Source organism: Carassius carassius, chromosome 4 (assembly GCF_963082965.1).
Source record: "Carassius carassius chromosome 4, fCarCar2.1, whole genome shotgun sequence".
Classification (NCBI taxonomy): Eukaryota; Metazoa; Chordata; class Actinopteri; order Cypriniformes; family Cyprinidae; genus Carassius; species Carassius carassius.
Genome location: NC_081758.1, coordinates 29,592,211 through 29,612,861, shown reverse-complemented (window position 1 = coordinate 29,612,861; position 20,651 = coordinate 29,592,211). Strand labels below are relative to the sequence as shown.

At 37.1% G+C, this 20,651-nt stretch overlaps 2 protein-coding genes across 4 annotated transcripts in view; both read right to left on the bottom strand.

The window, feature by feature from the left end:
* LOC132139716 (endoplasmic reticulum mannosyl-oligosaccharide 1,2-alpha-mannosidase-like) overlaps nucleotides 1-5,407 on the bottom strand; it is an 11,510-nt gene extending 6,103 nt beyond the window's left edge. Inside the window, exons 1-10 of one of the 3 annotated variants that reach the window (XM_059548293.1) lie at nucleotides 5,019-5,407; nucleotides 4,045-4,191; nucleotides 3,800-3,908; nucleotides 2,713-2,798; nucleotides 2,424-2,563; nucleotides 2,197-2,288; nucleotides 1,836-2,015; nucleotides 1,312-1,460; nucleotides 989-1,177; nucleotides 693-883 (exon numbers count right to left, since the gene is read on the bottom strand). In XM_059548293.1, the coding sequence (XP_059404276.1) occupies nucleotides 693-883; nucleotides 989-1,177; nucleotides 1,312-1,460; nucleotides 1,836-2,015; nucleotides 2,197-2,288; nucleotides 2,424-2,563; nucleotides 2,713-2,798; nucleotides 3,800-3,908; nucleotides 4,045-4,143 (1,235 nt within the window). In that variant the 5' untranslated portion in view covers nucleotides 4,144-4,191; nucleotides 5,019-5,407. The remainder of the gene's footprint in view (nucleotides 1-692; nucleotides 884-988; nucleotides 1,178-1,311; nucleotides 1,461-1,835; nucleotides 2,016-2,196; nucleotides 2,289-2,423; nucleotides 2,564-2,712; nucleotides 2,799-3,799; nucleotides 3,909-4,044; nucleotides 4,192-5,018) is intronic. The other 2 variants (XM_059548294.1, XM_059548292.1) reach the window with 2 other exon arrangements.
* Nucleotides 5,408-6,319: 912 nt separating this feature from the next.
* LOC132139715 (collagen alpha-1(III) chain-like) lies at nucleotides 6,320-20,376 on the bottom strand. Its single transcript, XM_059548291.1, has 41 exons — nucleotides 20,321-20,376; nucleotides 19,768-19,812; nucleotides 19,632-19,677; nucleotides 19,442-19,486; nucleotides 17,970-18,023; nucleotides 17,722-17,775; nucleotides 17,588-17,641; nucleotides 17,444-17,497; nucleotides 17,295-17,348; nucleotides 17,156-17,200; nucleotides 17,017-17,061; nucleotides 16,597-16,704; nucleotides 16,431-16,484; nucleotides 16,296-16,349; nucleotides 14,650-14,703; nucleotides 14,429-14,536; nucleotides 13,984-14,037; nucleotides 13,767-13,874; nucleotides 13,577-13,630; nucleotides 13,412-13,465; nucleotides 13,250-13,303; nucleotides 12,996-13,049; nucleotides 12,808-12,915; nucleotides 12,671-12,724; nucleotides 12,469-12,522; nucleotides 12,261-12,314; nucleotides 12,028-12,081; nucleotides 11,887-11,940; nucleotides 11,752-11,805; nucleotides 11,589-11,642; nucleotides 11,448-11,501; nucleotides 11,259-11,312; nucleotides 11,125-11,178; nucleotides 10,695-10,712; nucleotides 10,542-10,595; nucleotides 10,382-10,444; nucleotides 10,081-10,201; nucleotides 9,898-10,004; nucleotides 8,562-8,639; nucleotides 8,288-8,470; nucleotides 6,320-8,205 (listed from the first exon to the last, which is right to left on the bottom strand). Exons 3-41 carry the CDS (start codon nucleotides 19,653-19,655, stop codon nucleotides 8,050-8,052), a joined length of 2,613 nt encoding a protein of 870 aa, XP_059404274.1. The 5' UTR covers nucleotides 19,656-19,677; nucleotides 19,768-19,812; nucleotides 20,321-20,376; the 3' UTR covers nucleotides 6,320-8,049.
* Between the last annotated feature and the right edge of the window lie 275 nt (nucleotides 20,377-20,651).

Here is a 20,651-nt window from a genome sequence, read left to right as displayed (position 1 = left end):
TACTTTTATATAGGCTAATAAAAGCATGGTAATTTTTTGTAAGGGAAAAACATGACTCGTGTACAGTATTAGGATTTTTCTATAAAGATATTGTATTGTAGAGTATTGTATTGTAAAGTATAGTTTTGTTCAATCTTGAGTATTAAAGTCATGAGAGAGATGGATAACAGGGCAAAATAAAGAGACTGAAGAGAAAAATAGAAGTGAAGGTGCAGTTCAGAAGAGAACTTTTAATTATTTTGCATGTCCCCAAATTAAAGATTTAAACCTTTTTTTATGTCAGGTCCATACAAAAAAATAGTTTTGTCCATGAATTTGTTTGTGTGAGTTTGGATTTTCCAGTCTGAATTGTTTTCCCAGTCTGCCCCTCCAGTAAATTAATGGCAGTCATGTCATATATATATATATATATATATACACACACATATACATATACATATATACACATATACATATATATACATATATATATATACACATATATATATATATATATATATATATATATATATATATATATATACACACACATATACATATACACATATATATATATATACACACATATACATATACATATATATCTCTAAGTATTAACCCTACAGGCTTTCATCATAGCACGGCTAAAATGTTGGAATTTGCTCAATACAACAAGGAATAAACTATGAAGTTCAAACAGAGAGTCTACTTACTCTTTCTCAGTCTTTCCTCCTTGGATCCACTGCTTTAGCAGGTACTCATAGTAGCTGTCAGCCCTGGCACCCAGCGTGTACGTGCCCTGATGGGTGAACAGCCCGCTGTTGGTATTGATAAACATCGGCACTAACCCATCTTGCTTTCCATCCAGTTTATGCACCTGCTTCATCACCTCCATTACAGCCAGCTGCAGAAAGAAATAAAAGAAACGTAACCACCTGTTCCTATGAGAGCAGAATTCCTTAAATGAGTGTTCGGGTCTTAACTGAGAAAGACTGTCCATTGTCTTGACCTTGTATTTGGGGTCTCCGGTAAGTCGGCTGAGCTCTCTGAACTCCAGCTGAATGCTAGTGACCTCAGCTACAGTGCTGTCTGAAGTCCACTGCGGAGAATGAGCCGTCCCCTTCCCAATATTCACATCCGAATAGGGGATTTTAGAGGCAGTATTGAAGGCAGGCATCAGTCTGGAGCCAATGTCTTTCTGAAAAATGATTGATGTGATAAAAATAACATCAATTCACAAGAACATAGTAACAGGAAAAAGAAGAACTTTGAGCTCAGTGGGGTTGAAGGGGTTTAGCACTTTCATCAGCATGTGTTCTGCTTCTTTCTTACAGCTTTCTCCAGGAACAAGGAGTCTCCAGTCAGATGGTATGTACTCAGAAGGCCACCCAGAATACGAATGGTGCTCTCAAACAGATTAACATCAACATTCTTATCGAAGGAGAGCTCTTTGGCCACCCACTGCCTGGCCTCTGCAAACTCTGTCGACAAGATTAATGTAAATGAAGTAAACCACATTACACAGTAAACAGCTCAGCAAACATCAAAAATGGCAGATAATTCAAATGTGAAGGTTGTCATTTTTCTATGTTAAAATACTTTTTTCAATCCCATCTTATTACGAAGACACAGACATTGGTTTATTTACCAGGAAAGGGTAAAAACCGTGGATCCATCTATCTATATAAAATACTTTTTCTTAAAATGAAATAAATTAGCAAGAGTACAATGAAAAGGTATTGAATTCCTTGTGACTCGGACTGGATTGTTTTTCTCTCCACAAGATCTTGGGAAAACAAGAAAATCTTGATCTGTGTTGGAGTCTGTAATGTATTTTCTCTAGCAAACTAAATTACCCTCTTTGAGACCCAAGATCCACATGGTGTCCAGAGCATCGATTAGGGTCAGCCCAAGCCCAAACCACTCTCCATATGATTTAGAGATCGGTTTTAGCTCATCGTGACCCCAAGCAAAGTTCTTGTAACCCTTCCAGGCATGTCTAAAAGCTTCTCTCACAGCCTCCAGCCTGCTCTCAGCTGAAAGAAACAGAAACAGGAAACAGCTGCTTCGGTGCAATCCATAAAAAGAAACAAATGCATTTGGCAGATCAGCTGCATAAAATGGGTTTATATCTAGAAAGTATTAATAGATTGAGCAAATGTCTCTTTTCCTGTTCAGTATCAAAGGAATAAAATGTAGCTGATAAAAATAACAAACCAAGTGCTATTGAAGCTGGGTCGTCTTGGATTTCTGTGTCTTTGGTGTCAGTATCAGATGCATGTTCTTCTTTTATCACAGCTCCACGCCAACTACACACATGAGAAATAAATAATAAACATCAAACCAAATAATTAAAAAAATCCTGTATACAAGTCAAGCTCATAATTGCACAAAATGCACATGCTGTTGTGTTTATAAGGTATTTTAATAGTTGAAAATCAAACCTTATGACTGGCTTTCCTCCTTTATCTGCATTCTTCAGGTCTAGTCCATGATTCTCTACTCCCAACAGACCCGAAACATTCGTTTTGATTTGCAAATGGTTTTGCAAGACAGGAGGTCCACGTCTATGGTAGTCCTTTTTCTGTTATTCAGAAGAATTTATGCTATATATGCTACTGCCACAAACCTCAAATAGCAGCACAAAGCGCAGCCTGTAACCTTGAGTTATCAGGTTACTCTTAAAAAGAGGCCATCCAAAGAGAAAGCAAGAAACAACTGGGTCATGCTAACCTCAGAGGGCAGCTCAGGAAGAATGGGCCTGTACTCATTTTTCAGGTTCACAACAAATGGCGGTTTTCCATCGTACCCGTTCTCCCCTACAACACCAGCTGAGAAACATGAAAACAGAGAATCTATAATTAGCCCTTAATAGAGATATTAGGTTAAAGTTGGCATGAAATGTAAATTGACACTGTCTATTTTATAAACATATGTTACTGAACTGATTGGGAATGACTCATCCATAGGTGTATAATTATTATTATTTATTTATTTTTATTGAAAATGTCATCGGGTGAAACAACAGTCTGCTCTCTACAGTGACTCCTCCAATCATTTATTCTCACAATTCAGATGTGCTTCCATCTAACCAGGGGCACAACTGCACATTTGCTTAAAAAGGTAGGCAAGATTATTTTTAAATGGGAAATGAACTGATATGGTTAATCACTGCCCCCTCAAGCAACATCGTTGTTGATTGACAATGACTTAAAGTGAAAAAAAAAAAAAAAAAAAAAAAAAAAAAAAAAAATAATAATTATATATATATATATATATATATATATATATATATATATATATATATTTTTTTTTTTTAATGCACAGATTTATTTCCCTTTCCCTCCTCTTTTCATTTCGGTCGTGTGACTGTGTCTGTGAAAGTAATTTCAAAGGGTGAGCTGCTAATATGTACTCACTTGATAATAAATAGAATTTTGAACTAATTTAATATGCTAAAAGTTAAATAAAAATGTTTCCTGTCATTATTTTTAACAAATAAGCTTTTGATCATAATACAACATTAAAGAAGAATTCCACAGAATGATTTTTGCAAAATGCCAACCCCCTTATGTAGCACCCCTATGCACTGCATATACTGCACACCCCATTTTTGCGCCCGTGCATCTAACCAACAACTGTTTCACTTGGATGTGCATAATAATATGGAAGAAAAGCTCTCCTCCTTCTTCCATTACATCACAACTTTAAAAGTGCCATATCATAGATTGGGCATTACTAATGTTTTTTTTTTTTTTTCAACAAGACAATTTGGAAGTTCATTTGCAATACTTATTTTTTTTTTTTTATAGCATCTCACCTCTCCAGTGCCCTATGAGAGTAGGAGATGTAGTGATTCCTCCAACCAGCAACAGCATCAGTGTAAACAGGATCAGGCTGCGCTGCAATCTGGACAGCTGTTTCCATTTCTGGAGACAGGGCCAAGAGGATTGTATTATCACATTTTTGTAACCAAACAATCATTTTACCCTACAGATGGGCCTCGAAACTACTGAATCAAACCATAATATTAATAAATGCATGATTGCTGAATATTAAACTCACCCTCCAGCAGGACTGCCGGCGCCACTGCTTGCTGTTGGTGTAGCTGCCACTTTCGCTGACAGTCAGAGATACAAAATCCCTTCTTGATGGAGGCAGCATGATCCCCTGTCTCTCTCCAAACGGTTCATAAACTCAGTGGCCAGGTTTCTGTGTACAGAGAGAGAAAACAAACGTTGTCTTAAACCTTGAGCGCTGCCTACCTGTACAACGTTTCTGTGTTGACCATGACATTCAATAGTGCTGTCTAGGTAGGCAGTTCACTATTCGTTAAGACACAGTCATTCCTGACAGTAGTTGCGTGGGCAGCTGACTGGCACATACAGTACTGAAAACACAGATAGGTTTTTAACGTTAACGGTTTAAAGACGTCGATGGCATAACTTAATTATGATGTATTTTGACAAACATAAAATACAATTTAAAAGTTTAATTCAGAGTTCAAATTTAAAACTGGTGAGACGCTGTTAATAATGGACATCATACGATACATTCCAACCAATCCAACTAACCAAGTTATACATCACGATTAAATACTAAACAAACAAGAGTTACATTTAAATCGTTTACTGAATAATACTTTATTCCACAACTACATCGTCTGTTTTGATTAATTCAAAAGAACCGACCCACAAGAGGCATGCGTTCCCATTTCAGCTCGCGAATTATATTTTTAAAAAAGTCAGAGTATTTTAGTGCGGTTTGGAACCACAGCGGCAGAGAAAACGAATAATACATAAACATACTGATTCCGGTATATTTTAAAAACTGATTCACAGAACTGTTTCTAGAACCGGTTCTCGGTTCCCAAACCGATCGACCAAGTGTCAACTGTGAGACGACGCTCTCTCACTGACTGAAACACTTAACTGTAAATTATTTATGTGACATAAAGAACCCTTACAACTATTAATATTTTATTTAGTACAAAAACTGACCAGTTTCTCGATTTAGTAAATAAATAAATAAAAACTCACACTTGGTTACTCCGACGCTTATGTACACACAGGGTTAAGCTCAGACATCTGACATCAACAAGTCAATGAGTCAAACCTCTCTTCCTGGAGTTATGTGGAGCGTCCTGTTGTGTGAAGCGGAGCTCTGATCGGCTCAGAATCTTACGACGGTCCGAGGCATCACTGAAGGGCCTAGAGCTCACCAGCGATCACTCACAAAAATCCCATTCGACTCTTCGACTGTGGCGATGAACACCATGCGACGCGTCTCAATGTCCTGAAGGACTAAATGGAGCATATTGCAACCACTTTTCTCAACTGAGGTTTCATGTGATTTCCTGGAAACGAAGAGCAGGCGTGTTGTACAGCAACTTGTGGCTTTTCCAAATTATCCTCCAGAGGGCGCCGGGCAGCCCACAAACTGAAAACCAATCAGAAAAAGGACCAATAAACTATGTTTGGTCAATCTATTATTCACCATCACACAAGCCTACTAATTTATAATGATAATTGCATTCCCCTAAAATTTTATTATGCTGGTTATTTCCCAAAAATGACGGAGCAGCTCAATGATGATAATAATAATGAAAAAAAAAAAAAAAATCTTGAACACCAAAACAGCATATTAAAATTATTTCAGATTATCTCTTCTAAAGACATAAAATTCAGCTTTGGCATCACAGTAAAAAACATTTTTTAAATATATTAAACTACGTTTTCATTGTAATAAAGTGTAATGTATTTTTGATCAAATAAATGCTGCCTTGATGAGTATAGGAGATTTCAAAATCATTTACAAAAATCTTACTGATCCTAAGTTTTGAACTCTAGTGTATATAAATATCTCATGTATCTTATATTTTGCCTTTGATATATATGGGTTTTTATCTTCTTTTTTTCCCTTGGCAAAGTCACATTAGTGACACCTAGATTTTAACATTACCAGTCTAATTAAGCAAATGTGTGAACAAATCACCAGATATTAATATTCACTTCCCTTCTGTAAAATAAAAAAATACTAAATAACTAACTCCTTGCAGTTCTTATAATTCATGCTAAAGGCATTTTAAATTAATACAGGAACCTGACAGAACACAAACCCTCTAGGACTTATTTTGGGTTTCTTTGGTTTTAAGGCAGCTGCAACATACCCAACAATAAAACACACTCTTTGGAATGAAATCAGTTTGTTATTAAAACAGATTGCAATGAGCTACTTTTACAATGAGCTAAATTGGCATTATGTTAATTAACGTAGTCAATTCGGTAACATTTTTTATGAAGTCCGTATTTATAATACATTATAAGGGTATTCTTAAGGCATTATAATGAACGCATAATGCATTATTTAAAAAAAACTTATATGTTATATCAACTCATGAATAATCATAACAAAAATTATAATACATAATGCTTACATATTTGGGGTTATAAGTTTAAGAGTATGATTATTTATAACACACAATGAACACCATATTAAATCTACTTCATTTACAGTATAATGGACTGTATCATATCTTGACATTGTTTAAGATCTGCACAGTATCTTACTACAGCTTGTGAGTGGTTAGATGTTGAGTGTTATTTGAGTGTTTCCTGTGGAGCTAATGTTAATTAAATGATGTGAGCTTAATACTCCAACTAAAAAATGCTGTTTTATTTGATCACATTTTATTTTGATGGTCCCCTTAATCAATCAACTATAGGAAACTTTGCAACTAGATGCCAACTAACCCTCATTTGAGTATTAATATGGTCAAGAATGGTAGAATCTAGTATGATAGAATAAGCTGACGTACTTGCAAAGTCTGTTTATCTGTTGGTTGACCATCAAAATAAAGTGTTAGCATACAGTATATTTACAGTAGCAGACATACTAATACTCTAATGATCGCTAGTTTATATGTAGTTGCAGAGTTACTTATTTACAGCTGTCTAAAGGGTACCATCAAAATAATCAAACTGATATTACAATTAAAATAGTACAAAGTAAATGTGTCATATTACACATTCATCTGAATGTGATATCTGATCTAATGGCTGTTTGAGATAATTTTATTAATATTATTATTACTGCTAATAAGTGGTCTTTGAACGCTATAAGTAGCATATAGGAAAAATGGCAAGATATGAGACTTATAATACATTATAACTATGAGAAATATAATCCATTGTAAAAGTGGATGAAATGTTCATTGTTTTATAAATAATCATACTCTTAAAAACTATACATTTATTTTTATAATGCATTATGCATTCACTATAAGGCCTTAAGAATACCCTTATAATGTATTATAAATACAGGCTTCATAGAAAGTGTTACCGTAAATTCCACTGGATCCACCATAAAAACAATGGTGAAAGAGCAACTGTTTGACCAAAAATATTCTTTTTAATAATTAAATCATGTTATTAGACTTCACATGCATTGCCTGATATATATCTGCGGCACATCGTTTATATAATGGTTGATTTGAGTGCCACATCCATCACATGACCACCCATGTTTAAAAGCCTTCCAAGAAGAACAGAACTTGTTACAGCAGTATAGAGTTGACAAACCTAAAATTAAATGTTCATCAAGCACATACAAGTGTGGTGTTAAAGTGTTCATACTCCTCTGGTCCATGTAATGTATATCACATTGCTCTTTGTCAGAAGGTGCAACAAAACATGAATTAAATGGTTTTTTTTTGTTGTTGTTGAGGAAATCAGGGTTTGTGGAGGTGAATTGTTCTTAAAGTGAGACAAGTAACATCCTGGCATTACAAAAAATAATCAACAGAAAACAAGCATTGTAAACAGTGTACAACAATATATTACATCTCCTCATGAGAAGCTGCGCATCTGATTGCTGTTGCCACTAGACAACAAATCAGTTTAACTGTAAACTGAAGGTGAAAACTTCATCATCAGGAACCTCCATTCCCTCAGCAGATGGAGAACAGTAGAGGAAAGAAAGTCCTGATTTGATTTTGCTAATTGTTCTTGGCTCTGCCTTTCTCAGAAGAGAGCTACTCGGTAAGGGTAGTCCTCAATGAGTGTTTGTGTTTTAGTTGAAGCAGACGTGTCCTGCAGTAAACTGAAACTGTTCTGTTGTGTCGCTGTGGCCAAATAAAGCCAGATCTCTGACTGGTAAAAGCTCCAGGTCTTCAGTCTCAAACTGGAACACAGACTCCCGAGGGCCTATATACGGGGACCCTACAGGCTAAACACAGACAGAAAGGGGACATAATAAAATTAAATGAACAACAATACAATCCATTTTCATTTAGATACAGTCATCTTACTTCACAATCCAGTAATGTTCCCAAGAAGCTCTGTCTTCTTGAATCTGCAAGAAACTTGATGTCTCTTTCATTGGAGGCCTGGTGGCTGTTTGGTTGGCATGAAAATGTGATGTTCTGCTTCACAAACTTGCTGTTTAGTCGTAGGAATCTCATTTGTACCACACCAGTTTCCATGTAATCAAACTTTAGACACAATGGTTTACGCAAAGGATAAATACATGATGGCAGGAGAATATTTGTTATTTGGGTTACTGGTTCTGAGGAAACTACATACCTGAAAGCCGCCATCTATAGTGCTCAACCATGTAAATGAGTCTGGCATGGTGTCTTTGAGCCATGATTTCACGGGGATCTGAAGCAGAGAGGTCTCATTATCAGCCTAATATTAATTAAACAAAAAGCTTGAAATAGGGGGTCAGTAAGATTTTATTTTTTTAAGAAATTAATATTTTTAAAACAACACATATGCAATAAATTGTTCAAAAGTGACAGTAAATGCATTTATAAATACATTTCTATAATGACAAATCTCAGAAAATTTTAGCATGGTAATGGATATGACAATGTTAATGTATTTGGTCTTGGCAGAATAGATCTGCTTCACTGCTGCTGCTGTTGTTGTAGATTATTGCTGCTTCTGCAAGCAAGTAGTTACTTACTACTGTCAATACATACACCAATACGGTGCTGTGAGTAGCATATTTAAATGAAGCAGATTTAAACAGGTGGAGCTGGGGAAGGTAAAGGTTTCAGAGGTTTCCACTCAATTCCTGAAGGGACACAGCTTTGCACAGATTGCTCCAACCCTAATCAAACACACCTAAATCCAGCTAATCAAGGGCTTCAGGATAACTAGAAAATTCCAAGCAGGTACGACTTGGAACTGGACGGAGCTAAACTGCAGAGCTGTGGCCCTCTAGGAATTGTGTTTGAGAAACTGTTCTAGTGCTGGCTAACCAGCCATTTAAATGTTAAGCAGTAAGCTCACTGGCTACATATGCAACATGAACCAATCAGCTTGTGCCAAGTAGTTTAACGCTGCGAATATCATCAGTTTATGTTAACGACCCATCAGCCTGCACCATCTAGAGTTTCATAAGAGCACTTGGCATTTATAACATGTTTTATTATTTTAAACAAACACGGTCCTTTTGAACTTTCTATTCATCATTAGATCCTGAAAAAAGGAATCACAGTTTCCACAAAAATATTAAACAGCAAAACTGTTTTCAACACGGCGAATCGCATATTAGAATGATTTCTGAACGATCATGTGATACTGAAGATCGGGATAATGGCTGGTAAAAATTCATCCTTGCCTTGACAGAAATAAATTCAGTTTTTGTATATAGTAAAATTGACCACACTTATTTAGAATTATAATAATAGTTCACATTATTACTGTTTTTACTAAATGTTTTTGATCAAGTAAATGTAGCCTTGCTGAGCAGAGATTTCTTTCAAAAACATTCAATTTGAACAGTAGTGAGATTTGAGTTCTGAAAGTTTCATTCAGTATGTATTCAAGCTATTTTATCATACGTATATTATTATTATTTTTTCCTCCACACGATATAAACCCATCAGATGCTGAGGAAAAATGTACTTACCTGTGGGTGCAGTGGTGGCAAACATGTTTGTCCACCTGCACTGAAGTTACAATAAACCAGCAAAGCATCAGCAGGACTGCCCTGATTTGGGTCGATATAATACATTCCTGAAACAAGAACAGTTAAATAAAAATCAGTGAATAATTCCTCCAGACCAGAATAACATTCATGAGAATGACTGACCACTGGTTAAGTTGGGATGACTGATCATCAGCTCCAAGCAGGTGGTGGCTGGATGCTCCTTAGAGCCATCTGGAGGATCGATGAAGGATCGCAGGTCTTGCTGAAGGGAGTCCAGCAGGGTCTTAACAAGTGGATAGTTTGACTTGTCAGAGAGATTTGTGAGGTACTGATTTGTGTGGAAAAACAAAAACTGCTGTCACACAACAATTGAGTTAACATCAGAGTAATTATCAATTTGATATTATGAATGGATTCTGAGCAAAAACATTTAAAAACCTTAAATCACTTATCAGCTGCTTACTTTTAGCTGAGTCAGCGTTAGGTTCAGAGAGAAGCCCGGTGGACCTGGAAGGCCTGGTGGACCCTAAAATTAACAGAGAGACAGTTAATACAGCACATGCATTAATGTAATGTTTTACATATATCACTCAGGTAATGCAAATAAGTACTGTCAAACTCACAGAAGGTCCTCTCTTTCCTTCTGGACCAGTTAGTCCTGGATATCCTTTTAAACCCTGATGAAGTTGAATAAATCACATTTCATTATCAACAAATGTTAACTGTAAAAGTAATCTAGATAAGGGAACAATGTGTATTTAACCTATGACACAAACCTTTTCTCCAAACAGGCCCTGTTGAGTGGGGAAATTGACATAAGTGAATATTTAACTTGAGTATCATGTGTGTATAAAAGTGTTTAATGCTACTGACCACAATGTGGATTTTTTTTTTCTTGGATCTGGTCATTTAATAATTCAAAATTAATTTTATGTAATTTAATTTTCAAATATTTATCCTAAATATGCATTGAAGTTTAAAAGTTTGTGGTCAATATATTTCTTTTTAATTCATACATATTTTATATTTTCAGTAAGGACACATTAAATAGCTTTTGATGTATGATGTATATATTCTAAAATTAAATAAAAATGTATTGGGTAACACTTGTGTAGCTCATTCTAGGCGGAAAAAGCAGTTATTTGGAGAATAATATATTTTTGATTTACTTTTCCATATATTTAAAAAAAGACAACAACAACTTACAGGCATCCCTGGTAGACCAGGGGTCCCTCTTTGACCTGTTGGGCCAATATCCCCCTAAAAGAGGCACAAATTACTCTACATTCTCCATGCCAATAGTCTCATTGTATATTTACATGCATATCTAAATAGATCACCTGCTCTCCCTTTAGCCCCTGTCTCCCTTTTTCCCCAGGTAGGCCCTGTTCCCCCTGAAATAAAGCGAGAGATAGAAGTCAGCCATTTCAATCATCTAACAATTTCTGTATATATGCACACAAAATACTAACAGGTGCCTTGAGTATTTTGAGTCTCTTCTAGCATTTGATAAAGATGAATGAAGGTACCTTCAGTCCACCCCCCCCTGGAGGACCATGTGGTCCAAGTTCCCCCTTCTCTCCCTAAAGATAGAAAGAAGAGTAAGCATCAATGTTCTCAGCTTTGTCATTCCTCCAGTTTTAATATAACATTTCCATTAAATCCCAAACCTCAAAGCCCTTTTTTCCACTCTCTCCTTTCTCGCCTCGGATGCCTGGTAAAGCCTGAAACAACACATGTAGACAACAATGTAGACCACTGATAAATATTCTCATCATCTTACATGAATTCCTAAATATAAAATTCTAAGAGTGAGAGTATGTATTTATTTACATATTGTCCTGGTTTGCCAGGAGGTCCAGTATTTCCCATTGGTCCTTGTTGGCCCTGTTACACATCATACAGATGTTGCTAAAACATCTTATACAGTCATTTGTGACATACATCATGCCTTTACAGGTTAAGTACCTTCTCTCCTCTAGGTCCTCTGAGACCCCTCTGACCTGCTTTTCCTTTTTTCCCCTAAGAGTGAAAGAATAATTTAAATTGATCTGTTCATGCTAGAAATGTTTCCTCACAACACTTAAAAAACCTTAACACTGTACTTACCCTCTCCCCTACATGCCCAGTTTTTCCAGAAGGTCCATCTAGACCATAATTTCCCTGAAAAATGTGACAAATGTACATACAGTACAGTAAGACTGAATGTTTCAGTGATTAGAGGTAATATTTTTTTTTTAAATTAACACAGCAACTAAAGAAGTAAAGAATAAATGTCATGATATCAGATTACAAATTCAATCTTAACATATGATGAATAATGAGATTTAGACCACTCTGACCTTCTGACCTTTCGGTCCATCCCTTCCCTGAGGCCCAGATTTGCCATTTGCACCCTAAAACATTCAAACAGAAATAATATATCATTTCTGGTCTTCAGGCGGTGAAAGAATATTACCACTTTACTGCAGATTTTTCCCTGATAAAAAAAAATAAAATATAAAAAAATAATAAATAAATAATAAATAAAAAATTCACACAAATACTGACTTGTGGCCCTGGTGGGCCAACAGGGCCCTGAGCTCCCATTTCCCCTGGAAGTCCCTGAAAATAACAGCAAAAAGCAATTAAAATAATAAACAAATACTACATTTCTCAATTTTGAACAATATTTAACATATTAATGACTAAATTACAGTTTCTACATTTACTGTAAATAACGGTTTTGGACACTTTTGTGTTGAAAATCTACCTCCTTTCCTGGTAATGCTGAGGGTCCTTTAGTGCCATGGAGGCCCAGTGGACCCTAGACAGGAGACAATCATCCGCTGACATCAAGAAGACTTTAGTCGCTCGTTATAAAAGTTCTTCTTTATTTTAGAGCCTCACCATCTGCCCTGGACTTCCTTGTCTTCCTGGTTCACCTTTAGGTCCCTGTTGTCCTGGCATACCCTTTGGACCCAATAAGCCCTCAGGGCCTCTGGGACCCACAGCTCCCTGCAATATCAGTATTATTTGTCCGCTGAAAATCCAGCACTATAACCGGGATTTACCTTGAAACAATTAGCCGTACTAACCTGAGTTCCTGCCTTCCCCATAACCCCTTGCAAGCCTCTCTGCCCAACTATTCCCTGCAGATGAAACAAAAAAATAATTACTTTAATTTGACATTGAGAGGTTCCCCTCAGTTCCTGTAATCTTATATAGCAGCCGATATGTGTGCAAAAAAAGGGCAGTGAGACGAATGTGGCTCTGACTTGTTCCCAGTTCATAATTCTAATGTTATTTTACCCAAACTGTTTTTATGATGGAAAACAGTCATTGATTTTACCCGATTGCCTTGATCTCCTGGATAGCCAGGCACCCCAGGTGATCCAGTTTCCCCCTTTTGAAACAAAGAGCAGGTTCGGTACATTAGGAAATGCATAAGGTATCCTGATATATTACAAAGAACATTAATGAAAGGAACTTGAGGAAGAAAAGGGAGTGATACCTTTGGGCCTGGTGAACCATTTTGTCCTGGTGGTCCCCGAAGGCCCATCAAACCCTGCATTGAAAGCCAACTTACAGACTCAACCAACTAACTCCGAAAGTGTGTTCCCCATAAAAACTTCAATAATGCAAGTTGATTTAGGTGCACTTTATATAAAAATCATACCTCCAGACCCATTAAACCAGATGGACCAGTCTTTCCCATCAATCCATTCTGACCCTGGTGAAGAGGCAATCACTATTCAAAGCACTATACACTTCAAAAACAACTACTATAAATGAACAGTGTAATAATAGTAAGGTAGCTAAAGAGTATGCCCAATAGAAACTAGTTATGTTCAGCAAGAAGCACTAACTTGTAGACCAATGTAGCCTTTATTCCCCCTCACTCCTCGATCTCCTCTGTCCCCCAAAAATCCAGATGGGCCTTGGCGTCCAGAGAACCCCCGATGTCCAGGGTAACCCTGAGTGAATAAGAACGTAGTTACTTCACTCTATGTAGAACCTGGTCACCTTTACAACTTATCTAACAAAATTTTACTTAAAAATAATAGTACTTTGAAATTATTTTACCCTTTGTCCTTTAGGCCCAGGTTCTCCAATATCACCTGGAGGTCCAATACCTCCCTGTATATGAAACATCATACTCATAATTATGAATAATTAAGAACAAGGACTTTTAAGATATATACTGTTTGGGGTCAGTAAGAATTTATTTTTTAAAGAACTCTCTTATGCTCACCAGGGATGCATTCATTTGATCAAAAATATAATAAAAACAATATTGTTATGAAATATTATTGCAATTTTAAAACAACAGTTTTCGGTTTCAATATATTTAAAAATGATATTTATTTTTCTGAACTTTTGTAACATTATACATGTTTTTACTGTCACTTTTAAATAAAGTCCTTGTTAAATAAAATTATTTGTTTAATGAAACTCTTAATGACCCCAAATTTAGCATAGTGTAGCAGCATAACGGGACTTGAAGCCTCATGTAATCAAAGTCATTGACCTCTTTACCACGTGGTCCTGGTGCGCCCTGCATTCCACGAGAGCCCTGAGGCCCCTGTTCTCCCAGATTTCCATTTGGACCAGGCCTACCAATGGGTCCAGGTGATCCCTTAAATCAAATACCCAAGTAAAATAACTTCACTTGGAAAAAGCCTGAAGTGGAAGCTGTCAGACTTAGTTTTGCTGGATGCATATGGACCATTATCAATATTTAGCACTTACATGTTCCCCTTTTTGCCCTATTGGACCCTCAAAACCAACTGGACCAGGATTGCCCTACAGCAGAGAGAGATCATTTTACTAAAACAAGAAGGGGTAGTGTGACGAGAGGGGCGGGGCCGAGAGCCATGGGAATTGAGCGAGACCGGTGGAGTTAATGAGAATGAGTTAATGTGACCGGTGGAGTTAATGTGTACTGCATCACTCACCGGTCTCGAGTCCCACGGAGAAGCTCCAGAAGGATAAAGGGAGGAGTACGACAGTGAAGGACGAGAGAGGACCAGGCCTGGATTTTATTTTGTGTTTTGGTTTTGTTTGTGCACGGCAGTCATCTGCGAGGGGCTGTCGCCAATGTTTTGTGTTTGTCATTAAAGTTTTATTTGACTGTTCGCAGGTTCCCGCCTCCTTTCCCGGCTTACAAACTTTGTTACAGATAGCTAATGCATCACACTTTAAGGCAGTGGTTTCAAACTCAATTCCTGGAGGGCAACAGCTCTGCAGAGTTAACTCCAACCAGCTCCAACTCACACCTGCTTGGAAGTTTCTAGTAATCCTGAAGAGTTTGATTAGCTGGACCAAGTGTGTTTGATTAGGGTTGGAGCTAAACTGTACAGACCTGTGGCCCTCCAGGAATTGAGTTTGAGACCAGTGCTTTAAGGTGTCAAATTATGCAATGTTGTGGGAAGATTTGCATAACACCGCCCAAATGTTCACGCAAAGAAAGAAGGCGTAACTTTTATTCTCGTTGTTGTATTGTTTTTGCCACCGCCACCATGTTGAAGACCACATTATTGCTGCATTTTATGGAGAACCGTTTCCTGAACCTGCAGACTAGCCTACAATGGGTCTGTGCTCAAAGGCTGTACTATAAAGTGAGGCAGTTACAACTTTGCAAGGACAGTCTGGCGCTTCTGACTCACAGCCTGTAAGTGAATTTTTTATATTTAAAGAATTTGCCACTGATGATTTAAATGCAAGTTTTAAACAGTGTAGAGTAGCGCTTGTTGTTTGTAATTTCTCCAATCACAAATGCAGACATGGTTTTATGTTTACACGGCACGATGTGCGATATGCAACACAACGCGTAAAACACAGTACAAGTCATTATAAGCAGTAATTATGTCCCCAATGGAAGCAACAAATGTCTAGTTTGTAATGGGTTTTATTGGTTTTGTCCTGTCATGCTGGGAAATGCCATCACCGTACGTTAAGGGGCGTAACATTTCGTCAAATGCCTGAGGTATTCAGCCAATCACAACGCAATGGATTGCTGGCCAATCAGAGCACAACTCGCTTTTCAGACTGATGAGCTTTGTAAAAATTGACACGTTTCAGAAAGGCGGGGCATAGAGGAGCAACAATAAAGTACATTATGTTAAAATAATGTGTTTTTGAACCTTAAACTGCATAAACACATTGCATTACACCAAATACACAACATAATGTTCTTTTTAGCAACATCATATGACCCCTTCAACAAAAATCTCAAGCACTTTTGCTATGCAAATATTCCCAACTTTGTTAAAAACATACTGAACCAGAGATTAAGTTGCTTTCATTTTTGGTAAAATGTCCAAGAAAAGAGGAAGTTGAGCAAACATGAAGCCATCTAATAGTAGTTAATTCTGCATATATTAAAATGAACCGACCTGTGGTCCATCCAATCCTACAGATCCATGGTCGCCTGAATGGCCTCGCAAACCCTAATGAAGAGCATTATAAATCAGATGCTTAATCCCATGTGTTACGTAACCTGATTTAGTTAATTGAAGTGCTTACAATACCTGCCCACCCTTCTCTCCTGCTTGACCAACCATTCCACTTGTTCCCAGTGAACCCTAAAGAATAGCAGAATTTGATCAGAATCTCAGATTGTAACTTACTTTTAAATGTCTTTGAAAACAATCCTAAAAAAAGATTAAATAATCAAAATTATGGGTACCCACTCACTGGCAATCCAATTGGTCCCTGTTTTCCCTGTGGCCCCCGAGGTCCCTGGCTCCCTAAGGGGCCTGACGTTCCAGCTACACCTTCAGTCCCTGGCAGACCAGAGGGCCCCTGAATTGACACACACACACACACACACACACAATGTACAACAGCATAATATTTATCAGCATCAGGCCATTACGTTATTTTATAATTAATATCAAATATAAAGAAATTAATATACTTTATGTGCCTTACAATACAAAATGCACATACTATTTAATAATACGTATTATATAATATACACACACTAAATGGTGTATTATACATGTAGATATATAAACAGAAATATTATTAAATATTACAATTTAAAATAACTTACTGCAATTTTTGCTACTTCTCAAAAATCAAAATGTATGATTCAAACTGAGGGCTACATACTGGCAGTCCTTGCAAACCAGATGGTCCTGTTTCCCCTTGGTGACCCTAAAATATTTTGAAAACATTATTGATAACCTCTCTGAATATAAAAATAGTGTGATTCAATTATTTGGCTCTATGAATGGAGAAGTTACTTCACCGGTGGTCCACGTGGGCCCCTCTCACCAGGTGTGCCTGATAAACCCTTACAAGTTTAACGAGGTAACAATTGTTTTAGAGAAGAAATTACCAAAATGTCATCACATTAATGATACTTAATGGCATGCAAATCAACTTACAGGTGGCCCTCTTTGTCCTGGTGGACCCAGAGGTCCCCTGATGCCAGGTTCACCCTGCAGACGCACATTCACAAAATATATGTGATGCTACATCCAGAATGCTCAGATTAAAATTCATTATAAAATATTTACAGCCTGCGAGTTCTAACCCTCTCCCCAATGTGACCTAGCTGTCCACGAAGGCCTGTGGCTCCTGGATAACCCTGAGAGCAAGAAAACAGCATATAAAATCCCTGCTACAAGCTGATCATGAATTTTCATGTCAGTCGTTTATGCAGGACAGTGCCACTTACATACATGCCTACAGGCCCTTGAGCCCCTGCCATGCCTGGTTTTCCAGTAAAACCCTGACAACAAACATGTGAACACGGTGTATTATTTGAATAATTAATGTACTGATAGCAATACAAAGCTGTGAAAGGCTTACCTTCTCACCAGGAGGGCCCTGGATGCCATCCTGGCCTGGTCGTCCAGATAGGCCCTAATGAGAAGAGAAACTGTGAGCTGGTGGTGAACAGTTGTGTTTTCAGTAGATGTTAGTGAACAGGTTCAAATATAGTTATGAATTATAAATTCTGTGATGGTAAGGAAAACATGAACAATATTTTACTTTTGAGGTTTTACTACTCATCTTTAACAGTCCTAGCAATCAGTTTATCCTGTTATTATGATCACCTGTGAGCCTGGGTGGCCTTGTTTTCCTGGTTCTCCAATCATGCCTTTGAAGCCCTTTAGATGACAAAGATCCCAGAAGATATTTGATATATGACATAAAAAATGTGTGAAAGACTGGAAAAGTCCACAATGAACATCGTTTGATGTAAAAGTAATACAAATATTTAAGGATTGTAAACTGTTTCTAAGCCACTAATCAAATGTGTTACATGACCCTGTTAACTCCTTTTAAATTAAAATTAAAGATGCAATTTGGATCTTCTCAAATGATGATAGATCACATCGGGTTTTACACAACCTTGGTCATGCAGCTCATATGCTGCTATCAATAAAGCAAAAAAGAGACAAAATAAATACTAAGACATTCTGAATTTCATGGTTATTATTCAATTAAGGCACATCAAAATTGGACAATAAAAGATTGGAAAAAAATTGCCTGGTCTGACGAGTCTCGATTTCTGCTGCAAAATTCAGATGATAGGGTCAGAATTTGGTGTAAAGAAAATAAAAGCATGGATCCATCCCGCCATGTCTCAACGGTTCAGGCTGATGGTGGTGGTGTAATGGTGTGGGGGATATATTCTTGGCACACTTCGGGCCCCTTAGTACCAATTGAGCATCGTTTAAACGCCACAGTCTACCTGAGTATTGTTGCTGACCATGTCCATCCCTTTATGACTACAGTGTACCCATCTTCTGGTGACTACTTCCAGCAGGATAATGCACTATGTCACAAAGCTCAAATCATCTCAGACTGGTTTCTCGAACATGACAATGAGTTCACTTTACTCTAATGGCCCCCACAGTCACCAGATCTCAATCCAATGGAGCAGCTTTGGGAAGTGGTGGAATGGGAGATTTGCATCATGAATGTGCAGCCGACAAATCTGCAGCAACTGCGTGATATTATATCAATATGGAGCAAAATCTCTGAGCAATGTTTCCAACACCTTGTTGAATCTATGTAACGAAGAATTAAAGCATTATAGAAGTTAAAAGGGGGTCTAACCTGATACTAGCAAGGTGTATCTAATTAAGTGGCCATTGAGTGTGTGTGTGTGTGTGTGTGTGTGTGTGTGTGTGTGTGTGTGTATATATATATATATATATATATATATATATATATATATATATGAATCAGTCTACCAGTCTAACACCATATCTGACATATAAAACACATTTCAGACTCTTGCTGTCATGCTGAAACAGCTCATTCCTGCATGACAGAAGAACCAACCCAACTGGATGTTTAAGACCTTGTAAAGTTGAATACTCTTTGATCTTTCTGACCTTGACATGCCTGTATAAAGTGTTTATCCTCCCTCTGAGGTCTAATGTTGGTAATAGCTCTTTTAAAGAACCATCTGTTATCATTATTGACCACTCTTTACAAGCTTTTATCATAGCAGAAGTCCAATTTCAATTGACTAATATATCACACAGAATAATTTTATTGTTGAGGAGAAACATACATCAAGTCCTTTATCCCCTGGGCTTCCAGCTGAACCAGAAACACCCTGCAAGACAGATACATAAATTCAACAGAATTTGAATGTCTTACTTTGCTAATGGTAAAGCAAAGATTCATATATGATAAATCATTATGATTGAGATATATATATAACACTTGATATTAAATGTATGAAATGGGAACCTGTGTACCAGGCTTTCCTTCTGGTCCCTCATCACCAACTGGACCTCTTAAACCCTGCAAAAATATAAAAGTATATATTATCAAATCAATAAAACGTGAACTAAATAAATTTGGACTCAATCTACTCAAATTCAATTCCCCCACCACTATTCCAGGTACACCAGATGGGCCATGTTGGCCTGCTCGACCCTGAGCACACAGAAACAACATTGATGGGGGATCAATTGACACATAGTAAATACCACCTATTTACATTCTGTTTATTCAAAAAATATTCATGAAACAAAACATATGAATAAATCTGAGATCACAATAAAAAAAAAATCAAATTTAAGTAATTGGAACTGGAAATTTAATCTATACATTTTTTGGTTGCACTTTATTTTACAGTACGTGTACTAACATGTACTTATAGTGTACTTACAGTGTTTTTATCTAAGAAAGTTCTGGTAATACAAGGTAACTACATGGGGTAGGGTTAGGTTTAGGGGTAGGTTCAGGGTTAGTACCTAGTTATTACATTGTTATTGTAATTACTATAATAAGTACATAGTATGTACATGAGGAACAGGACTGTAAAACTGTAAAAGTGCTACCCCTTTTTTTATAAAAATAATATTAAATGGATTTTAGATAGATTTTCACTGGTGGTCTCAGGATTGTTCAGACTTTAATATGAAACAAATAGTAAATTTACTCTTGATCCTCTGAGTCCTGTTCTTCCATTATCGCCAGGTTCACCCCTACTGCCCTAGGGGTGAAAAAAAATAACCGAAAGGAAGATATGTTACTGATTTACAGTAGGTGTGTATATTAACAGGACTGCGTGAAAGGGCCTTTGGGCAGCATTGTGTTTTAAGAGGACCAATCACAGGTGGATTGTTGTAAAAGGGTGAGCTATTAGAAAGATTTTGGTGATTGCTCCACCTGAACGTCATAAAGCACTCTGACCTTCTGACCCTCTTTTCCAAGCGTTCCCTGAGGACCCACTTCACCATCTATACCCTGTGGGGATAAAAAGCGTGAGA

Excerpts from the sequence above, each read along its gene's own strand:
- LOC132139715 (XM_059548291.1), bottom strand. The coding sequence starts at position 19,655 with ATGAGGGACCAGAAGGAAAGCCTG. Across the intron at positions 16,705-17,016 it reads CTGGTTTGCAAGGACTGCCA|GGGCCCTCTGGTCTGCCAGG; the intron begins GTATGTAGCCCT and ends GTGTCAATTCAG. Across the intron at positions 16,350-16,430 it reads CAGGAGAGAAGGGTGGGCAG|GGTTTGCGAGGCCATTCAGG; the intron begins GTATTGTAAGCA and ends GCTCTTCATTAG.